Below are 13,542 nucleotides of genomic sequence, written 5' to 3'. Positions count from 1 at the left end.
GCTTTGAATACTTCATTGCAGCTCCTCCTGCCCCCTCAACATGGTGCTCACCAAGTCTTTGGATTACAGCTCCCATCATCTTTGATCATTGGCCATGCTGGCTGGGGCTGACCAGACCTTTATTTCACTTTAGACAGTCATGGCTTCCCCCAAAGAATCTTGGAAAGTGTAGTTTGTGAAGGGTGCTGAGAATCATTAGGAGACTTCTATTTCCCTGACAGAGCTCCAATGGCCAGAGTGGTTTAACAGTCAGCTGCTCTGATTGAAGCTCTGTGAGGGGAACAGAGTGTCTCTTAGCAACTCTTAGCACCCTTCACTAACTGCACTTAGTAGTGTAGCTTATACAGTAGGGCCCCACTCATACAGTGGGTTACATTCCAGACTCCCGCCTAAAAGCGAAACCCGCTAAAAAGCAGAACTCATTCAATAGAATGGTGCCTGACGCCTGAAAAATGCCATAAAAGAGGAACAAGCGCTGTATGAGTGGGGCCTTACTCTAGTTGAAAGCAGCCTTATTAGCGGAACGCCGCAAAGCAGGTCGCCAAAAAGTGGGGCCCCGCTGTATTACACATGAGAACACTGCATAAATACACTTACACATAAATACACATAGCACATGATACCAAATTCTTCCAAACTACACAGGAAGTGGATTGGACTGTGAAAGACCAATCCAAATTGTGTTTGCATTTTTACAAATTTGTAGGGCAGTACAATATCTCAGTGAGGAGGTCAGGTCTCCTGCTCCCCTGGTGCATTCACTATAGCTGCCCAATTTCCCTGGTTTTTAAAGTTTGATAGAAATATCTGTTGGCTATAGGTATGTTCTCAAACTGCAAGGTTTTTTTGCCTATTAGTGAATACTATAGAGATAGAAAACATACACATTCAGAGTTGTTATTAATTATAACTACAGCTATAATTTGAGCTTCTGCAAGAAAGATAATACACTCCAGACTACAAATATCCTGGAAAAAATGTCTACCTAGATTTACCCTTTCAGAAAGAAGTATACTGTTTAATTTTTAGGCACTCAAACGCTTTGAGGACAATCTAATTTCATTGATCCTGAATCATCATAGTGAAATATTTTTTTAGTCACAGCACATGTTAAAAATGCACAAGAAGTTATATCATGGCTCCTTATGCACATATAGTGACTTACATCATTTGTGTGCACTCTCAAGTTAAAAGAGACATCACATTGCTGTCTGAACCTTCCAGACATCATTTCTGTGTTCTACATGGGATATTTTAGAATTCGTGATCACAAGCCCTGAAGGGTTTGGCTACAATCCCAGTTTTGATACTTAAGCTAGCTGAGCTAGCGCATGAAGCCTATAAATATTAGGTTTACACCATAGCAAAACTTAAGCTGGTTATTAACTTGCTGAGCATACCCAAAACCTGTCCAGCACAATACATTTATGCAATGTTCTTCTCATGGGTAATATAAGCTAATAATAGAATTACAGTTAATTTCAGTTTAATCCTTTTTAAAAAATATTATTTATTGATTTTATTTGCGGGTCCAAAGAAATGTATTCACTTTATTTTGTATGACATTTCTTTAGATAGGGTGCTGGAATTTAAATCTCTTTGCCCAGCCGCCTAATTTGAATGCAAATAACAGAGCATATATAACTGAATTGTGTTATTGATGCTTTCACAGAAAGGGTTTTTTAAATGCTGGTATTCTTTATTTTATTTTTGATGTATAGTATTGTGTATAGATTCATATTATTTCATGGATATTTTAGCTATCCGGGCAGAGCAATCCTAAACCTGGTGAAACATCATTTACAGCTCCAGAGGAGCCACAGTATGCTAGCAGAAAGTTTAGCCCTGTGTAAACATATTGGCTGCTTTCAAACTTAACACTAAGCCAAAGCATGCCTTAGTGCAAACATGCTAGCTCCCAGGGAGAGATTATACTCAGTTTGCTCCTCCTTGGTCCTTTTAGGTTGGTATGGCAGCTAAACCAAGGTTTGTGTGTCATCCAAATCTGGAATTGTGGTTAAGCGCTCTCCTTCTTAATCTCAAACTGCAGTGTTTGGGTACAGAATGGTTAAGAAAGTATTTAACCACAATCTGAGTTTAGGGTGACACACTAAGGCAAACATTGGTTTAGCTGCTGTGCTGCGGTGAACTAAATGCACTGGGAAGGAGCAAAGCAGGTGCTAGTGCCTCTCTAGGAGCCAGCATGTTCACATGGTCCCAGTAAACTATAATTTGACTTACCATGATATGTATTCCAGGCCATTAACAGTAATGTTCTGACAGTGGTAGGATCCAAAACAAGGTGTCTTAGGGGTGTGTTGGGTGCAGGACAGAGATGACCCCATCGTCCCCCTTACACAACCATGGTTTGGGGCTGAAAGACTTCTGCGCTGGAGCTAGTGTAGTTAATTTCCCTTCCATTGCAGTCAACAGGATGGATTTCTTTTCTTTAAATTAAGGAAAAGAGGGAAAAAGAAGAAAAATTCTTGACAACTCCCACCCAAGCCCTGGTGGAGTGATTACCATGGAATCTTCCACCACCATACGATCAAAGTCTGGGTCTTCTTTTGAAAAGGGAATCCTATATTTCAAATTTTAGCTGTTATGAGACATTTGTCCACAACAAGGGAACCTTTCTTGTGTGACCTTTTTGGCATTAGAGCCTCAATGGCATGCTTCCTTCCCATGCTACAAAGGTAATCTCAAAACAAACAAACAAAAATCAACCACCATGTAGAAGGACTCCTCTCCAAGCAGGTATTGCACATTTTGGAAACTGCAAAATGGGATTCTCTTGGAAGATACCCACAGTTCTCTAAACAGCATAGGAAGGAGCAAGGCTTCATTGGTTCCCACACCATAAAGAAGGGGCTTAGAAAGGCTGTGAACACACATGTCATCAGAGCAAAGCATTTCCATTAGCCACACCTGGGGGGGGGAATGGGTTGATCTGACAATTAGTTGTGAAATCTCTTTGAAGCTGAATTTTAAAAAACGCACTCAAGCCGTTCCCACCAGATTTTGCAGTAAAAAGGGGCAGAGTTTGATTAGTGTCGTGTACCCGTTTTCAGAAGAGAGAGGTGGAGATGCACTGGAACCAGCAGAACAGTGAGCGTGTTTCTATCCAAACACTATTAGGAAAATCAAATGGTGCAGTGTTTATAGGCTACACCAATGAGGCTTCAGGTAGGTAGGATCACACCTTTGAATGCTCCCCCATATAGAAAACTCCCTCCACATAGAAAACTGTTGTGTTATAGGCAGAATTCCTCATTGACACAGAGACAGGAGGTCTGCACTCAGCACCTCTCTTCCACTTGATTTCGTGTCCCTGTTTTCATAAATATGACTCAGCAGAACCAATGACATCTATTCAGGACAAGATTTTGGAACAGAACGATCAAGACAGAGATGTGCTTAAAAAATATATGTTAACTGGGACTCAGTAAGATTTACAGCCCTGACACTAAGTCCTCATTCAGGATTCATGTCCAGTAACACTTTGGTGTTACATACTCCATGAAATACAGTCTGTTTAAGGATATTAAACGTGTGAAATATTCATATGCATAGTACACACACAACTTTACCTTATAGATTACAAATTTAGCAAAGTGTTGTACATTAACATTTTAGGCAACAATTTTTTTTAAAAAAAAAAGCTGTGAAGTAAAACATCACAAAGTGTTGACAGGAATGTTGTAGGTCACTTGCAGAGGATTTGTGTTACTACTCCAGGTTTCTCTCTTTCCACACTCTTTGCCAATCAGCTGTCATCATCCATCGGTCTTTTCCATACCAAGGTCTGATATCGGGCAGTAATCTTGGTGGAAGAGAAAAAAGCACAAGCAGATTCCTGGGGCAGCCTGAAAACCCCTCCTAAGGTCAACCACTACAACATCTGTTCAAACAGCAGAGCAAGGGAAAATGTGACCATGGTGTGTCCTACAATTTTGTCTGCATTTCATTAGTGGTTCCTAGATACAAGGGCAGAAGCAGAATATGTACGTGACTATTAAATTCAGCAGAACACAAGGACAGAGTCTAAACAAGCCGTACTTTCCAATATGTGATGATGGATTGATGGGGAGTCCCTGTCACACTGAATTATTTCCCTTATAGCAGCACTGGGATGGGGGATACATGATGTAATCTACACTTTGCTTCAAACAAAGTTGTATTTTGAACTCTAATGAAAAAATAACAGTTAACAGGGTTTTTTTTTTTTTTAAAGCATCACAGATGAGGCAGGGAGGAATAACTGTTATGCTTTCAGCTACTGTTTTGCAAAAAAAACCAACTAGTGAATTCATGATAACTAAGGGTGCAATCCAACTCATATATATGCTGGGCTGAGAGGAGTTGGATATGACTGAACTCCTGGCTGAGCTAACAGGGTCCCAGCTCAGCCGGGCTCCACTGGCAGAAGCCACTCACCCGGGCTCAGCCACAGTGGAGCTGAGACCCTGCCAGCTCAGCCAGGGGTCAGCCAGGGAAGCCCAGCCTGGTGGAGGGGGTGCTGGCAGAAGCCATCATAAGACCCCAAAAAGGAGCATTCTGTCTGGGGACATGTCTGAGGAGTGGGCAGGGGGGCTTACGCAACATCCAATTCCCGTTTGGAGCACTCCTGCCAGTCCCAATCCAAAGTTATGCTGAGAAAAAGGTCAGTCTAAGAAAATAATTACAATGGAAGTCTGTGGAGAGCAGGGGAATTTGTGAGAGTCAGCTTTTACTTCCCGGTCCATGCACGCAGCTCCTAATTGAGCTCATGTTCAGTTGGAGGCTCCCTAATGGCAATTGGATGCAGCGGACCTTCTCGCCGGCTCCTCTTCCACCGACACTCCTTCCGCCAGCTTCCCATGAGTTGGATTGCTCTGCACGGTGAGACTGAACTGGGAATATCCTGGTCCACAGCTTATACTCATGTACACACACCATCTCTCAGATAGGAGTTTCTTCAATCAGTATGTCTTGCTTGATGGTAAGGTCTCTATAAAAAGACAGCACAATTTTGGTTGCTACTGCACTATAAAATACTGCCACTATTTTTAACATGGTTATTTTTAATTAAAATATTCCAAGGGGTGTTTTTATTACATCAAGAACTGGAAGTAATTGTTGTCATATCTTAATTTACAACACATACTTCAGAATTTAAGAAATGTCAGAATAACAAGTCTAGGAAACAGGAGTTTTCAGTAATGAAGCGTAATAGTTTTGTGCTGTGTTCCCTCCAGATTTTTTTCCTCATCTTCCCCACCCTCTCACCAAATTATGTCTGGCATGAGTAACTGTTATCCAAGGGCATTCCAAAGAGAGTCTGTGATTGTACCTGATTTCAAAAATGTCTTGTCTTGTCAGACATTTGTCAGAGTTCTGCTTATCCTCTTGTCATGATGATAAAATGAGATGGTTCTAAGATCTTTGGAGGAAAGCCAGGATACATATATGATACATAAAAATGAATTAAATTTCTGTTCACATTGGCTTAGTTCAGGGTGGAGAACCTCAGACCGGGGGACCGATTGTGGCCCTTCTGTCCTCTGTCTGGCAATAGTCTACATTCCTCACTAGTCCTGCTCCACAACTTCCTTGAGTGCTTTTCCCTGGCTGTATTGTCGTCGAACTGTCCTAATGGTTCTTGATTGTCTGTATGGAGGATGGAAAGATGCATGTGTATGTAGAAATGTCTGACTTTTGCATGGCTACAATGTTCATGACAAAGGTAAGAGTCATATCCATTGCTCCATCACAAGTACTTTTTACCTCTGGCTCCATCCACCAGAGGCCCCACCATTTGCCTGTGTCCCTGAGAGGCTGCCCATGAGAGAATCTGGTCCGTGGGCAGAAAATGTTTCCTTGCCCCTGGCTTAGGTAACGAAGTACCATCCCCAAATGTGAAATGTCTCTCTTTGATTTTTTTTTCTAGTTGGTCTGTTGGTAACTGGAGTGAGTGTAGCTTGACTTGTGGGGCAGGGGAAAGGTACCGTTACGTTCGCTGCATGCAGAGAATTCAGTACAACCCAGAATGGGTATCAGACTCTCTTTGTCGATTCCCTGCCCCAGTCAACAGGGAGCTCTGCAACACTCAAAACTGTCCACCTACCTGGAGTGCTGGGCCCTGGTCTGAGGTAAATTAAATTCACAGCTGTTTTCTTCAAATACTGGAGCTGTTCTGGCAAAGTATTTAGACTTGGTATTGTCAGTTAGTTTATCTCAGCAGCTAGAAACTGGCCCATCTCTTCTCACTTCTGTGTTCAACTGATGCAGGAAAATCTGCATGTATTCAGAAGCACCCTTGGCTTATTGGATGGAAATTGATGTTCTGCAGTACAAGACTAAAATATCTATCTATCATACAGACCTTCTAAGACTATACTGCTGTAGAATGTTGATAGGGGCCTGCATATCAGAATGCTTCCCCATTGTAAAATTCCCTGTTAAGTGTTGAAGCCTGGCTATATTCTGTGTGGAGAGTTTCCCTATGACTACCTGAGTGGGACAGTTCAGGAAAACTTGCATCTCATCGTATTTCTGAACATGTGGTTTATCTCTGGCTGATCCACACATGTGGTAACACCACTGGATTTCTTATACCTTGATTACCAATACAGCTGAGTATCTGAGCTGCCTTCATTGTGAAGTTTTGTGTTGAACATGTTACAAAACCTGTGCTGATGGTGTTTGATGTGTTGGTAGTGTGTATGCAAGCCATCATTTGGTGCTGGAGTCTCTGTGACAGCCCTGACAACTTACTGAAATTAAGATATGGTAAACTTGAGATGTGAATCCTCCGATTCCTCTAATAAGATGGAATTCTTATTATATAGTTTTACTGTTAGAAATGTAAGTTTTTATTGTAGATTTTGTAGAATCTTAAAGCTATGCATTTCTAATTTTTAACTGGAAAAACAACAATAGAAACATCCCCAAAATCAATAACCAATGCTAAAAAGCTCACTCCATATTCAAAGGTAATATGCCTCTGAATACCAGTTTGGTGTGGAGTTGTGCTGGAAACAATGTGGAATGACAATTGCCCTCATCCTTTGCAAGTAGACCTCTGGCCTCATCCAAAAGGTTCTTCTTATGCTTTAAATTGGAGGCACTCATAAGAAGAATATCTTGGAAAAGCATTTGGAAATATTTTTATAACAGCAGTTTTAGGGTTTATTATTAAATTGATTAATGCATCCTACTAGCATCTTTCATTTATTTCCATTTTTTCTCCCCTACTTCTGGAAAACATCAACCCCGAAATGATTTTTTTTCCCCATTCCACTTTCTCAGTGCTCTCGAACATGTGGGAAAGGCTGGAGAAAACGAGTGGTATTATGTAAAAGTTCCAGTTCCACTCCCTGGGCTCACATTCTGACCGATGCTGCTTGTGCATCAGAACTGAAACCAAAGATGCAGGAAGCCTGTCTCTTGAAGCGATGTCACAAACACAAGAAGTTACAGTGGTTTCTGTCCACATGGACTGAGGTGAGCCAATGGATAGTTCTGGCGCATTTCTATTCATTACAACATTTGTCTTAAACAGAGTTACGAACCTGCACAGAATTTATTTTTAAATATGTGCACCGTTGAACACATGAGTAAACACATTTCTCTCTTGCGCACAGTGATAATATACACAGGAAACAAGAAATTAAAAAAATACTTTCTGTCAGGTGTTCACAGTGGGATTTCTGCAGAGCTTATCCAAAGAGAAACTGCTACTGAAAATAAAAGTGGCGGAAATACACGGAGTCTCCCATAAAGCTGGATCAGACCAAGGACCCACCTAGTCCAGCACTTGGTGTTCCACAGTGGCCAACCAGATGTTTCTAGGGATTCCACAAGGAGGTCATGAAAGCAACACCCTCTGCCATCATTTGTCCTCCAGCAATTGGCATTCAGAAGTATCCTGCTGCTGCTGAACATTGAGGTTTATTTAGCTATAGCTGCCTCTAATAGTGAACTCGTGTGGTTAGAGTAGACAGCTATGTAGCCATAGAATGGAAGCTGGACTCCTGGAACAAAGGATGCTTGAATGCTGAACATGAGCAGATCTGCTAAAAAATGGGGATGCACTTCAACATTTTGTTGCAGGTCCTATTTGTCATGATTAATAATCACTGAGCAATCGAGTGGGGAACTGCTCTAATGCTGCTCACAGAGAAATAGGTCAGACCAAAAGCAGGATTAGTGTCCTGGGGAAGTTTTGAGGGAGACATGGGGCCTAAACTATTTTATACTAATATATTGTCATTGTGTTATCTTTTTTTTTTCTAGTGCTCTGTGACATGTGGAAAAGGAGTACAGAGAAGGACACTGAACTGTGCAGAAAAATATGTTTCTGGAAAGTACAGAGAACTTGCTCCTAAGAAGTGTTCCCACCTACAGAAACCAAGCATAGACCTGGAAAAAGTGTGCATGTTAAATTCATGTCCCAGGCACTCTATTTATTCACCAGGAAATCAGGGCAGCTGGTTTTCCTCTCCTTGGTCTCAGGTAAGGTCACTACTAACTTTGAAACAGGTTTATGTTTCACATTAGGCCTCATCCATCATGTTTCCTTCAAACAGTATCTCCTGCCCTGAGTTTATATTGTTGGCACAGTCTATTACTCTCAGATCTGGTCTATGGAGAGAGCTGGCTGGTGTAGCGTAGAGACTAAAAGTGAGTTGCGAGCTGGGATTTCATGATCTCTTAAAATCATAGAATTGGAAGTGCCCTATAAGGTCATTGAATCCAACCCCCTGCTCAATGCAGGAATCCAAATTAAAGCATACAGACAAGTGGCTGTCCAGCTGCATCTTGAGTGCCTCCTGTGTTGGAGAGTCCACCAGCTCCTTAGGTAAGTGGTTCCATTGTCATACCGCTCTAACAGTTAGGAAGTTTTTCCTGATGTTCAGTTGAAGTCTGGCTTCCTGTAACTTGAGCCCATTATTCTTTGTCCTGCACTCTGGGACGATCAAGAAGAAATCCTGGCCCTCCTCTGTGTGACAGCCTTTTAAGTACTTGAAGAGTGATATCATATCTCCGTTCAGTCTTCTCTTCTCAAGGCTAAACATGTCCAGTTCTTTCAATCTCTCCTCAAAGGGTTTTGTTTCCCCTGATCATCCTCATTGCTCTCCTCTGAACTCGTTCCAGTTTATCTGCATCCTTCTTAAAGTGTGGTGTCCAGAACTGGATGCAGTACTCAAGATGAGGTCTAACCAGTGCCGAATAGAGAACCCTGCTTAATGAACCCTCAATCCAATCCCTAAGGTTCCTCTTACAAAGTCCCCAGCTCAAATCTCTCCTCTGTTGTGAACTCACTAGGTGGTCTCAGGCAAGCCTCTATCTCTCAGCCTAGAGCCACCTCAGCCTACAGTATGAGAGAAATATGGGGACCACCTAGAGTGGTATTGAAAGTAGCCCTAAGTAAATAGTTCCATCAACACAAGGATTTTTGCTTGTGCAGTGAAACTTTCTCCCCTTTTCTTCCCCCACCCACTTGCTATATCTGTTCTAGGGGTTTGCCCAACCCAACCCTTCAGAGCAGATTTGTGGAGGGCCCCAGGGGAGGAGAGGGGGACAGTACCTCTGCACTAGCGAGAATCCTTGCACCAACAGGACACATTGGTTGGATACTACTCATTCTTTATACACGTGTTATGGAGACTACTGAGGTCGGGAATAAAAGGGGCTTTGAACCATCAAGTGCTGTATAAAGCTGTTCATTCTAATGTGTGAATATTTTATTCCCCTTATTTATTTAGAAGGACTTATAAACTGCTTAATCAAAGAATCCCTAAGTAGTTTACATATAACAGTTTGAAACAATTATCAATATACAAATAAAATCAGCAACATTTAAAAATAGACATACAGTACATAACTTGTTTACAAATCCAAATAGACTTGCCAAAACAAAAAAGGGTTTTAGCAGGCATCTAAAATAGATGAACAGTAAACACAAAGGCCACAATTTTGAAGGACAAAAGATATTCATCAGATGATGAAAGAAAATGCTTATTTGCTTCACAAAGCGCTCTTGGCTGTCTCTGTGTCAAAGCGTACCAACTGCTTATTAAAGCGTCTGATGATTTTAGTGACGTTTTCAGAAAAGGACAATGTAGTAGGGTAACCTTTATTGCAAGTTAATAAGGATAAGTCCGTGTACTGTAAAGATAAGTAGCATATTGTTGCAGATCGTTATACCCAGCAATTATCTGGGAAACTTCTATGTGCTCGCGACATAGAAACCAACAAGTTCCCTGCACTTAGCACAGTTTTATATTTCATATGAATGGGTTGTTAGCACTTAGTTGCTTGTAAGCATTTTCACACCATAAGCCATGCAAAGCATTTGCGAGGACTATAAAGATACAATGGCTTGATGCCCATGGAGATTTATTCTTAGATTGGCTGCACTATTTGACCATCTGTTTTTGTGTTAGCAGCTTTAAATTCACGAAATTTGCTTTTCATTTGAAAGATATAAAAAATAAAACATTTGAGTGGAGGATATGGGTATAATATTGTAAAAGAACTCAGCAGTGGTAGCATCATTATATATCCCAGCTGCTGGATTCTTTCTCTTAGTTACATTCTAGTATGACCAAGAAATTAAATCCATTTGGAACGCGTATGAACAAGTGCATAGAGAAGCAGGCTTAGTTCTCAGTAACTTCAGTTTAGATCTCTGGAGGAAATCAAGTAGGGAAAGAGGAATGGGGGGTGTTATTGGGTTCACATTGTAATGAAAATGTAACTAATTCACACTTCCCATGACAGTACACAAAACAAAATGCAGCTAGCTTTCAATATTTTGCAGTGCAGGTATCCATATAAAAATGGACTAAAAAGCATATTATTAGTAGTATTTTCTTACATTTATATCCCACCTTTTTCGCTTCATGGAACCCAAAGTAGCATACATGTAGTTCCCAGACAGTCATCAATCATACGTGTGTGTGCGGAAATAATCTAAAAATGTATTATGTTAAAGAAAATTGTTTGGAAAACTGAGGATATTAGACAAAAATGTGTATATTAAGGGAACTGCACAAAAGTGCATTTGAATTTTCATGCAGACGTTTTTTTAAAAAAATCATGAATTGATGTGGAAATAGGATGATCCAAGCTTAAGATTTGAAGACTGAATAACTTGCAGAAGGCAAAATTGGCAGATGTGTCCATCCCTAATCGGAAGGACTTCCACATTGGTCCTCCTCTGGAATTGGCATTCTTTATTAATTTACTTTTTATGGATTATAGAGATGATATTTTTTTCTACATCATTGTATTTTTTTAGACTTGATTTTTGGGGGGTGGGGATAATAAGATGCAGTTGTGGACCCAACCTGTCCAGTGTGGGCAGATATTGTCAAGACTTTTCAGGGTTCCTGTGCCTTTAATTGAGGGCCCATACTGTAGTTTAATGTGCATAGTGAGCTTCTCAGGGACACCTTAATTCTCCATCATCCATATGATGTTTACCTCCAGTCACTGCCTTCCCACACTTTTCCCTCCCTTAATCTGGATTTTCTCATACCAGGTATAGTCCAAAAGAGAGAGAGAAATTGATGCTAAGAAGGGATCCCTGGTTGCTTTGCCTCACTGTTTCCTTTGTGGGTGGTTTAACTCCACCTTCATCCATCACAATCTGGATTCAGACCCAGTTTTGAACAGCATCAGCCTTGGTCACCCTGATGGATGACCTTTATCATGAGAGAGGCAGGGGTAGTGCAGTGCTGTTACTTCTGCTCAATCTCTCAGCAGCATTTGATACCATTGACCATGGTGTCATCCTGGACCAACTCAATAGGATGGGTATCGGAGGCATTGTATTACGGTGGCTCCACTCTTACCTTGAGGGCTGCGTCCAGAGAGTAGTACTGGGTTAGTGTACCTCAGCCCCATGGTATTTGTGCCATGGGGTTTCTCGGGGTACTGTTCTCTCCCCAGTGCTATTTAACATCTTTATGAAGCTATTGGGAGTGGTCATTAGGAGTTGTGGAGCAAGATGTCAGCAGTATGCTAATGACATGCAGCTCTGTTTCTCCATAACATCTGAATCAGGAGAGGCTGTGAATGTTCTGGATCAGTGTCTGAATGCTGTAGTGGACTGGATGAGGGCCAATAAACTGTGCTTGAATCCTGGGGAGACAGAGGCTCTTGGGGTAGGTGGTTCCCATGTCCGGGAGATAGGCAAATTACCGGTCATCCTCCTCTGAAGGAGCAAGTCTGTAGCTTAGGGGTACTTCTGGATTCATCTTTATCACTAGATGCCCAGGTATCCTCTGTGGCTAGGATTGCCTTTTACCAGCTTTGTCTGGTTCATCAGCTACAGCCGTTCCTGGATAGGGATAGCCTGACCTCTGTAGTCTATGCTTTGGTAACCTCAAGGCTGGATTATTTCAGTGCACTTTATGTAGGGCTGCCCTTGGCCCTGGTTTGGAAGATTCAGCTGGCGCAAAATCATGCAAACAGTCTGCTGATGGGGGCACATGGCCAACAACATGCGACACCACTCTTACAACATTTGCAGTAGCTGCCCATTCACTACTGAGCCAGGTTCAAGGTTCTTGTATTAATTTATAAAGCCCTGAATAACTTAGGTCCAGGGTATCTTAGAGACTGCTTGAACCCTTATATCCCAGCTCAACCATTGAGATCATCTGCAGGCGTGGCCTTGGTCATCCCCATTGGCAAGGCTCAACTAACATCGACACAACATTGAGCCTTCAGTGTCATCAGCCCAGTTCTCTGGAGTGCTCTGCCAACAAAGATTCAGCAGGCAGCTTCTCTTTTAGCTTTTAAACACCTGCTGAAAACCTTTCTGTTCTGCCAGGGTTATGCAGGCAATTAAGAAGATGCCTTTTTGCAAAAGTTGACCTCTGTTTTTGCTGTATTTTTATTTTTTTTTCTGTATGGTTTTTTTTAAAACTGGTTGTAAACCGCTTTGATGTTTTCAAATGAAATAGTGGTATACAAATATATTTATAAATATATAAATAAATGCCTGCTGGGTTCCCATTTGTTTCTCCCTCTGTCATGTGGTCTGAGCCGATCTCAGCAACACAATGGATCTCAGAGGGTGAAAAACAATAAAAAAGGAAATTAGGAGAGAGCATCAGAAGAGGCAGGTTCTCAGAAAGTGAATGGCATCATCCAAAATAAAAGGGAAAAGTTTCCAGAAGGTATAAATGTATGCTGTGGATCTGCCATTCTGGAGCTCTCACAGGCACAATGGGGAGGTTAATGGGACTCCTTTCCCCCTGGGTTCTCCCCACCCCTTTTTGCCTATGTGTGTGACGGTCAGCTCTGTGCTAGGAAGGGAGGAAGGAGGGAGAGGTGTAAAAAAAAACAAACCCCAAACACACTTGTGGACTTGTTTATACTCACGATGAAGGAGGAAGGCAGGCATGGGTGAGTGGGTGCAAAGGCAGGCAAATAGCAAAAGATCAAAGTAAACAAAAAAGGACACCCATACAAATACGGATGGGAAAAAGTTTAATCCAAGTATTAAAGAAGTGCAAAGCAATCAGGTTTGGACTACCAGGGGAC

At 41.6% G+C, this 13,542-nt stretch overlaps 1 protein-coding gene across 2 annotated transcripts in view; it reads left to right on the top strand.

Annotated features, from left to right (window-relative positions):
• The window catches only part of ADAMTS16 (ADAM metallopeptidase with thrombospondin type 1 motif 16), a 91,574-nt gene that overhangs the window by 72,733 nt on the left and 5,299 nt on the right, over nucleotides 1-13,542 (top strand). For both annotated transcript variants that reach the window (XM_061637779.1, XM_061637768.1), the window contains exons 19-21: nucleotides 5,930-6,131; nucleotides 7,291-7,485; nucleotides 8,278-8,496. In XM_061637779.1, the coding sequence (XP_061493763.1) occupies nucleotides 5,930-6,131; nucleotides 7,291-7,485; nucleotides 8,278-8,496 (616 nt within the window). The remainder of the gene's footprint in view (nucleotides 1-5,929; nucleotides 6,132-7,290; nucleotides 7,486-8,277; nucleotides 8,497-13,542) is intronic.

This window comes from Rhineura floridana, chromosome 1, assembly GCF_030035675.1.
Source record: "Rhineura floridana isolate rRhiFlo1 chromosome 1, rRhiFlo1.hap2, whole genome shotgun sequence".
Classification (NCBI taxonomy): Eukaryota; Metazoa; Chordata; class Lepidosauria; order Squamata; family Rhineuridae; genus Rhineura; species Rhineura floridana.
The sequence above is the reverse complement of the archived record's forward strand: the minus strand, read 5'-3'. Positions and strand labels throughout refer to the sequence as shown.